This window comes from Colius striatus, chromosome 3 (genome assembly GCF_028858725.1).
Source record: "Colius striatus isolate bColStr4 chromosome 3, bColStr4.1.hap1, whole genome shotgun sequence".
Classification (NCBI taxonomy): domain Eukaryota; kingdom Metazoa; phylum Chordata; class Aves; order Coliiformes; family Coliidae; genus Colius; species Colius striatus.
Genome location: NC_084761.1, coordinates 2,885,362 through 2,893,510, shown reverse-complemented (window position 1 = coordinate 2,893,510; position 8,149 = coordinate 2,885,362). Strand labels below are relative to the sequence as shown.

Sequence of the window (8,149 nt, the reverse complement as noted above, 5' to 3'; positions counted from 1 at the left end):
ATGTAACAGAAAGTGATGTCCCAATCTCCTTACATCAGAGGCCCAGTCTTGTGTTCCCATCTGTGAAGAAAACACACTTGTTTCCTCCAGGCTCCTTAGTATGCTTAATGTCCATATGCTCCCCAGCTTAAAGATGTGTCCCAACACTCCATCACTGGAATTATCCAGCCTTATCTCTCTGTTCATGTATCAATATGTGTCCAGACAATTTCTTTGGGCCACACGGCCATTATGTTAAGAAGCAAGAAACTGATAAGGCCAACAAGAGAGGAGGCCAGAGCGCTGACCCTTGCCGAAACGGGGAGATAAGAGTCTCCCACCTCCATGGGTGGGTCTCTGGAGTGACCAATGAGCGTGGACAGGCACCAAGGTCCACTCTCTCCTTCCTCTTTATAACCAGGGCTGCCAGGGCCATGAGTCCAAACCTGCTCCGAGCGTTCATTGCGAGGAACCTGAGCCTGCACCCTCCTGCACCATGATGCTGACTCAAGCTGAAAAGGCCGCCGTGGTGTCCATCTGGGCAAAGGTGGCTACCCAAGCTGATGCCATTGGGGCAGAATCACTGGAGAGGTGAGTCCCCCAGAACCCCTCCAAAGAGGGCTTTGCTTTTGGGATGCACCTCGTGTAAAACGTGCTGGGACTGGTGTGAATTAATGAATGACCTCTTTGTGGTTTGGGGTGTCATTGTCTGGGATTATATCTGTGCTGCTAAATGCTTAATAGATGGGTTCAAAACCTTACAGCAGAACATTGTTTTCTAAGCAGTTCTAATGGTTTATTTCCCATTACAGTAATCCAGAAGTATTCATAGCAGGGAGCCCTGGTGAGGAATTCAAAGCAATTCATGCTCAGTCTCCTGAAATAAGGTTATCACTGTTAGCAAATGAGTTTGAAGTGGTTTATTGTACAATTTCTCTTCAATTTCTAGGCCTTAAGAGGAGAGCTGTCCACTAAATTCACCAAATACTCATGTTTCATTGTTCCAGTTGATAAATAAAAACCTGCATCAAGTACAGCACAGTCATTCAGAGTTCATACAAAGGCAGCAAGCTGGCACAAAAGGGGTAACAGTCTGGAAACTGGTCACAAATCATTGTGTTATTCAGAGTTATTTATGTGTTATTTACAGGCTCATACAAAATATTGTGATGCTCCTTCCAGGACTCCGAGCACCACTCATAGATTCTGGTTTGTTCAGCTCATGTTAGTTTGAAGGTCCTGCAAACTGCCTTACAATGGAATAGAAGGAAACGTAGTCACAACTTGCAGCTGTTATTTGGGGGCTTTTAAACAAACAAACAAAAATACATTAAACCTAAAAGTATTTGTAACATTTCATTCTTCTCCAGTGCATGCAGATTAATCCACTGTCCCATCTGCACATGCTGCAGAAGAGGCTTAAAAGCAGAAGGAGCTTCCCAGTGCAAGCTTCAGGCTCTCAAATCTCTTACAACCACGAAAGGAATGCAGTTTTGTAGCTGGCAGCTTTACATTGCACTTGCTCAGAGGCTTTGCTGTCTCCTACATGTCATTTTCCCTGCTGAGTCTCATTCTCATATTCTCCTCCAGGCTTTTCTCCAGCTACCCCCAGACAAAAACCTACTTCCCTCACTTCGATCTCAGCCAAGGCTCAGGTCAGCTTCGTGCTCATGGCTCCAAGGTCATGAACGCCATCGGGGAAGCCGTGAAGCAAGCTGATGACATTAGAGGTGCATTGGCCAGGCTCAGTGAGCTGCATGCTTACATCCTCAGGGTGGACCCAGTGAACTTCAAGGTGAGTGAACACAGAGACTTTCCAGGGTTGCAAACTGCCATCACAGAATTAGAGATCACAGATCACTTTGCCTAATGGCAGCTTGATCCTGACTGCACTGCACAGCCTCGACAGCTCATGTTGCTGCTTGTTCCCCAGCTAATCTTTAACCTGAGGTCAGCTCTTTTAATGAAAGATCTGGCCTTGCTGAAGCACAGGACTACTGAGGGTACTCCCGTGGCTTGTGTTGGACAGACTCAAGCTTCTGCTGCCTCTGCTGTAATGTGTGCATCTCCCTCACGTGTTAGGTTCTATCACCTGCCTTCAACGAAGCCTTAGTAAACTCTAACCATTTCTACTTTGTTGAATTTCCCTGTGGTGAGGAAGGAAGGGACATTTGGAAGAGGGGGTGGGATCAAGCAGTGCCTTTTGCTGTGTACCAAAGGCCACTCTGCTCCTTCACACGTAGCATCAGGCAGCAGTGCTACCTGGTTGGGACATGTAGTTGTCACCCCACACTGAGACCAAGGCCCATTGCAGATCCCTGGTCTGATATCCATTACTGATTATGATGGATTTCCTCCTGTTTTCTCTTACAGCTGCTTTCCCACTGTATCCTCTGCTCTGTGGCTGCCCGCTACCCCAGTGACTTCACCCCAGAAGTTCATGCTGCGTGGGACAAATTCCTGTCCACTATCTCCTCTGTTCTGACCGAGAAGTACAGATAAATGCCCATCACAGAGGGTGAGGGATGCACATCCACGGCACACCCCAGCTGCCAGGCTCTGGGGTGTTCACCCCTTCCTATGCAGTCCTCATATCCCCTGTGCAGGGGCTCAGTCATCTGCAAAACTCAATAAATAATTCAAATGTGAGCTATGGTCTTTGTGCTTTCATCTCCACATGGTCCCCCTACACCTTACTGCTCAGGCAGGGTTGTTCTGAAATGTCTACACAATATGGAGGGGAAGATACTGAGCTGTGCAAATTGATGTACTAGATCATGTGCTAAGCTGTGTCCATTCAGTGGGAATACCATCATATTCAGTGGGAATCACACAACATTGAGTAGAAGCCCAGAACAGACCAGAGCCCAGTGCTGGGCATTGTCTCCTCATGCGCCTCTCCAGATTATCTGAGGTGCTTCAGGACACCTTGGGCTGTCACATGTGTTACACAGGTTTGGTAAAAGCACCATCCCCTCAGCAGGACATCGCTTATTTTAATATGGGGAACCTTACATGCATTTGCAATTTGGGAATACCAGTTGCTACTGGAGATCAGTGTTGGTGGCATCTGGAGGACCACAAATTCCTGTGGTTTCCTTGGCAAGCAGAAATAGGAAAGAGTAAAGAACTGATAGTGGTCCTGGGAGGAGGGCAGGGGGTCCTCTAGATGTGCCTGTTGTGGGTTAACCCTGGTGGGCAGCTAAACACTATTCACTCTCCCCTCTCCCCTCAGTAGGATGAGAGGAAGACGAAAGGAAGAATAAAAGCAAGAAGAATTGGGGGTCAAAATCAAACAAACAAAAAGAAATAATTGTTTAGTAAGTGAGGGGTAAGTGGAAGAAGAGGGAAGAGAACAAAGCAAAATGGGATGATACAAAGGCAATCACTCATCACCTCTTCTGGGTAGACTGATACTCAGGCAGTTCCTGAGCAAAAAACAATAGGTAACTCTCCTAAAACTCCCTAAAACCCCCTCTTTCGCCTTTTATTGCTGAGCATGGCATTATATGGTATGAAATACCTCTTTGGTTAGTTGGGGTCATCTGCCCAGTTGTGCCCCCTCCCAGCACCATAGAATCTCTTCCCTGGGGGAAGAAGCAGAGACTGCCTTGATGCTGTGCAAATGCTGCTTGGCAAAAGCCAGAACATCAGTGTGTCATCAGGGCTGGTTTGGCCAAAAAACCTAAAGCACAGCACCATGTGAGCTGCTGTGAGGAAAATGATTTATCTGGTTACATTCACTGCCTGTGTCTGTCCCAGACAGGCACACTGTGACTGACAACCTGAACAGGCACCGTGAGCTGTGGGCCTCATTTACAAAATGTAGGGTCTGTTGCTTGGACATGGGAGAGAGAGATGGGACAGAAACTCTGAAGCCATCAAATTGCTGTAGATGTCACCCAATGCCACGGCAATTTTTAAAACAGTCTACATTTGTGGGTCTCAGGTAACCTGAACATTCCAGACCACAACTCAGATGGTGGGTCAGCATCTGGTGTGTCCCTAACCCCAAATCTGTAGCAGTGACTTTGTACAGAGGCTGAGCAAAGGATGTGACAGTCACCAACCACCATAACATAGAATCATTGAACCACACAGTCCCAGCATGATGGGGGCTGGAAGGGCCCTGCAGAGCTGCTGCAGCCCCAGCCCCTGCTCCAGCAGCTTCCCCTGGCTCAGGGGCACAGGAACGTGTCCAGCTGGGGTTGGAAACCTCCTGAGAAGGAGCCTCCACACCCTCCCTGGGCAGCCTGGGCCAGGGCTCCCTCACCTCAGCACCAAACCAGTTTCTCCTCCTGTGCCAGGGGAACTATTTGTGTCCCAGTTGATGTCCATCACCCTTTGTCCTGGCCCTGTGCACCACAGAACAAAGCATCATCCCATCCTCCATATGCCCTGAGGGACGTCCTGGTGTTTACAAGGAGAGGCAGGGCTGCACACTGTGGGGAAGGAAGGGAACAAGTCCAGGCCTGACAAACATCACAGGGTGGTCTTTGGGTAGATCATGCACCCAAAAAGGAGGTTCTTTCCTGCACAGGTTTCCCCAGGCTACTGCAGAGATGGTGTTTCTCATGGCAGAACCCCAGCACTAACCATGAAGGCTTGTCCATGGCTCCTGCTCAGAAGCCGAGGGACTCTTTGGACAGAGAGGGGCTGGATGTGCCAGAAACTGGAGGACACGAGGCCCCAGGGCCGTGTGTGGGACCCACTCTGACACCTATGGAGCCATGGAGGACATGAGGAGAACGAAGGATCCTGATGGGGCACTTGAGGATGTGCAGGACAGGGAGGCCAAGGCTGTGGCACCCACGGGCCGTGGGCATGGCTGCTGTTGGCCATGGGGCTGGTGCGGGAGCAGGGCCGGGCAATCAGCCCCAACGGGGCCCCCCGGGCGGTCAGGGCCCCCTGAGCAGTTGGGGCCCCCCGAGGCAGCACCACAGCCACTCCCTGGGCCCCACACTGTGCGGCAACCGCCCCCCACCCCTCAGCACGGACAAGATAAGGCTGGGGTGGAGGTGCCGGCTGCTATAAGAGAGCGTCCCCTTGGATGCCAGAGCCACCGAGACTTGACCATCACTGCCAGCTGCCGCCATGCTGACTGCTGAAGACCAGAGCCTCATCCAGCAAAGCTGGGAGAAGCTGAAGGGCAAGGACGATGCCGGAGCCGAGGCCTTGGAAAGGTGCAGCCTGGGACGGGGGACCCCATGAGTGGGGGGGGGGAGAGGGTGGGAGCCTCACAGGAGGCTGGTGCGGGGGGACAAGCTGAGGCTCGGTGGTGCTGACCGTCCCTCTCTGGCAGGATGTTCATGACCTACCCCCAGACCAAGACCTACTTCCCCCACTTCGATATCCAACATGGCTCTGAGCAGGTCCGCAACCACGGCAAGAAGGTGGTAGATGCCTTGGGCAAAGCCATCAAGAACATGGGCAACCTCAGCCAGGCCCTGGCTGAGCTCAGCAACCTGCATGCCTACAACCTGCGTGTCGACCCCGTCAACTTCAAGGCAGGAGGGGGACTGGGGAAGGGGGACTGAGGCTGGGACTGGAGAGAGGGGATGGGGACTGGGGAAGGGAGATAGGGGCTGGGACTGGAGAGAGGGGATGGGGACTGGGGAATGGGGACAGGGGAAGGGGGACAGGGGCTGGGACTGGAGAGAGGGGATGGGGACTGGGGAAGGGAGATAGGGGCTGGGACTGGAGAGAGGGGATGGGGACTGGGGAAGGGAGATAGGGGCTGGGACTGGAGAGAGGGGATGGGGACTGGGGAATGGGGACAGGGGAAGGGGGACAGGGGCTGGGACTGGAGAGAGGGGATGGGGACTGGGGAATGGGTACAGGGGCTGGGACTGGAGAGAGGGGATGGGGACTGGGGAATGGGGACAGAGGCTGGGACTGGAGAGAGGGGATGGGAACTGGGGAAGGGGAACAGGGGCTGGGACTGGAGAGAGGGGATGGGGACTGGGGAAGGGGAACGGGCTGGGACTGGAGAGAGGGGATGGGGACTGGGGAATGGGGACAGGGGAAGGGGGACAGGGGCTGGGACTGGAGAGGGGGGATGGGAACTGGGGAAGGGGGACGTGATGAGACTGGAGAGAGGGGATGGGGACTGGGGAAGGGAGATAGGGGCTGGGACTGGAGAGAGGGGATGGGGACTGGGGAAGGGAGATAGGGGCTGGGACTGGAGAGAGGGGATGGGGACTGGGGAAGGGAGATAGAGGCTGGGGAGGGGGAACGGGGAGTGGGTCAGGGGGCCAGGGGCCATAGTGGTGATGCTGAGCCCCATTTTGCCTTGCAGCTGCTGGCACAATGCTTCCAGGTGGTGCTGGCTGTGCACCTGGGCAAGGATTACAAACCTGAGGTGCACGCTGCCTACGACAAGCTCCTGTCGGCCGTGGCTGCCGTGCTGGCTGAGAAGTACAGATGAGCTGCTGCCCGCGCCCCGGTGCCTTCAATAAAGATGCTTTTGCTGACAACTCGTGTCCATCCGTGCTGGGGCCAAGGGCTGGGGAGGGCTGCAGTGTGATGGTGCTGCTGCTGAAGGGAGGGAAGGAGGGAGCTGCCAGTGAGGCTGGCTGTGGTACCGAGGGTAATGCTGGCCACAGGCTCCTCGTGTGTGCCCCCCAGGGCCCTGCGTGCTTCCACTTTGATCCAGCTTGGGATGTGGCCAATGATGGTGGCAGGACCCAGATAATGGAGCTCAGCCTGTGGCCTTGCTGTGCCTGTATCCTTTTGGGGAGCAGGAGGAAAGGGAATGCCAAGCCAACTGTGGTGCTTGCATCCCCTTGGAGGATTCTCCCAGGGGGTAGGAGGAATCCCACCTGGCTGTTTAGGACTTTACTGGGGATGCTGTGGAAGCTCAGTGCGTGCATGAGCTCTGAAAGCAATCACACGAGGTCATGGGGTCAAAAAAAAAGCTACCACAGGCCACTAGGTATAAACATTGTCCTTGGGCTCAAGTGCCTGAGCCATAGATCTCCATCAGCTTCCAGGGAAGTGGCCCCACACCTGCCCTGGGTGTCTGCTCCCCCCTTGGCACCTGGGCAGAGTGGGAATGGGGCAGGCAGAGCTGTGCTCCTGCACAGGGACACTGGCTTCAGGGTCTGAGAGGCTGAATTATGGAACAAATCATTGTCTTTAGAGCACAGGTGATGAGTTATAAGATACTAAACTAGCCCTGGGCTTGCTCTGCACCGTGTGTGACACCAGAGGGAGGAGCTGAGTGCTCCTGAAAGATGGGAGGTGGTGTAGGAGGACAGTGGTGCCAGGCACTGGGCATGCAGGGACCCTGCCTGAGCAGAAACAGGGCTGGGAATCCCTGTGCCACACTGGCCCCTGCTCCTGCGAGCACACTCATCGCCCCACTGTGATTTTCCTGCACCTTCAGACACATCCCAGTCTACATCCCATTTTCTTCCTGTGCATTTACACTGCTTTACTGCCATGCCACCAGTCTGAAGGGCTGTTGTGCCCGTGCACTTGCCCCCTGAAGCAGGCAGAGGCAGCAGACACGCCGCCCCGCGGCTGCTTCCCTGTGCTCTGCTTCCCAGAAGATCAGTCCCCCTTGGCCTCCCCTCCTGCCCTGCTCTGAAATGCTGCCAGCTCCAGCTATCTCCCCTAAACACAGGCGATAAGAGCCGTCAGCTATGGAGGAACCACGGGTGTGAACTGTCTCCTGCCTGCCTGAGTCAGCTCTTCATCCTGCTTGGAAGCACCACAGGCCCCTTCAGCCTCCTCATCTTCCTCATCATCCTCATATTCCCTTCTTGCCTTCCTCACCTTTATCATTTGGGGTACACAGGGCTCCCCATGGGCTGCTGTGGCCCTGTGTGCCTTCCTTCTCTGGCTGTGAGCTCCTGCTGCTGCAGGCCAGCACTTACATCAGTGCCTGGTGCTGATCCCTGTGGTCCTGCCAAGTGTCCCCACTTCTTCAGAGTCAGGATCACCCCCTTCCCCAAAGCACTGGAGCCAGCACAGCATGTGCACCAGAGACAAGGATGGGGCAGGGGAGCTCTGGGCTCTGTATGCAAAAGGATGGGACTGTGGTGCAGGGATCAGTGGGTGACAAGGGCACACATTTTGGGGTGCACTGAGGGAATGAGAGGAGTAGTAGTGGGGCAGCATGGATGAGTGGCTGTGTGTGAGGGGCTACACTGGACAGGAGGGTGTG

General features: G+C 54.1%; 2 protein-coding genes across 2 annotated transcripts; both read left to right on the top strand.

Moving 5' to 3' along the window:
- The first annotated feature begins 437 nt into the window (after window positions 1–437).
- On the top strand, window positions 438–2,481 carry LOC104552098 (hemoglobin subunit pi). The gene is made up of 3 exons (XM_010200805.2): window positions 438–570; window positions 1,570–1,774; window positions 2,353–2,481. The coding sequence occupies exons 1-3, from the start codon at window positions 476–478 to the stop codon at window positions 2,479–2,481; spliced, it is 429 nt and encodes a 142-aa protein (XP_010199107.1). The 5' UTR covers window positions 438–475.
- A 2,537-nt stretch (window positions 2,482–5,018) lies between these two features.
- Window positions 5,019–6,455, top strand: LOC133625231 (hemoglobin subunit alpha-2-like). The gene is made up of 3 exons (XM_061994185.1): window positions 5,019–5,162; window positions 5,282–5,486; window positions 6,278–6,455. The coding sequence occupies exons 1-3, from the start codon at window positions 5,074–5,076 to the stop codon at window positions 6,404–6,406; spliced, it is 423 nt and encodes a 140-aa protein (XP_061850169.1). The 5' UTR covers window positions 5,019–5,073; the 3' UTR covers window positions 6,407–6,455.
- Window positions 6,456–8,149: the final 1,694 nt, after the last annotated feature.

What these genes read in the sequence shown, in the direction of transcription:
- LOC104552098 (XM_010200805.2), top strand. Translation starts at nt 476, where the DNA reads ATGATGCTGACTCAAGCTGAAAAGGCCGCCGTGGTGTCCATCTGGGCA. An exon ending in GGGGCAGAATCACTGGAGAG is followed by an intron (nt 571 to 1,569) that starts GTGAGTCCCCCA and finishes ATTCTCCTCCAG; the next exon opens with GCTTTTCTCCAGCTACCCCC. An exon ending in TGGACCCAGTGAACTTCAAG is followed by an intron (nt 1,775 to 2,352) that starts GTGAGTGAACAC and finishes TTTCTCTTACAG; the next exon opens with CTGCTTTCCCACTGTATCCT.
- LOC133625231 (XM_061994185.1), top strand. Translation starts at nt 5,074, where the DNA reads ATGCTGACTGCTGAAGACCAGAGCCTCATCCAGCAAAGCTGGGAGAAG. An exon ending in GGAGCCGAGGCCTTGGAAAG is followed by an intron (nt 5,163 to 5,281) that starts GTGCAGCCTGGG and finishes CCTCTCTGGCAG; the next exon opens with GATGTTCATGACCTACCCCC. An exon ending in TCGACCCCGTCAACTTCAAG is followed by an intron (nt 5,487 to 6,277) that starts GCAGGAGGGGGA and finishes TTTGCCTTGCAG; the next exon opens with CTGCTGGCACAATGCTTCCA.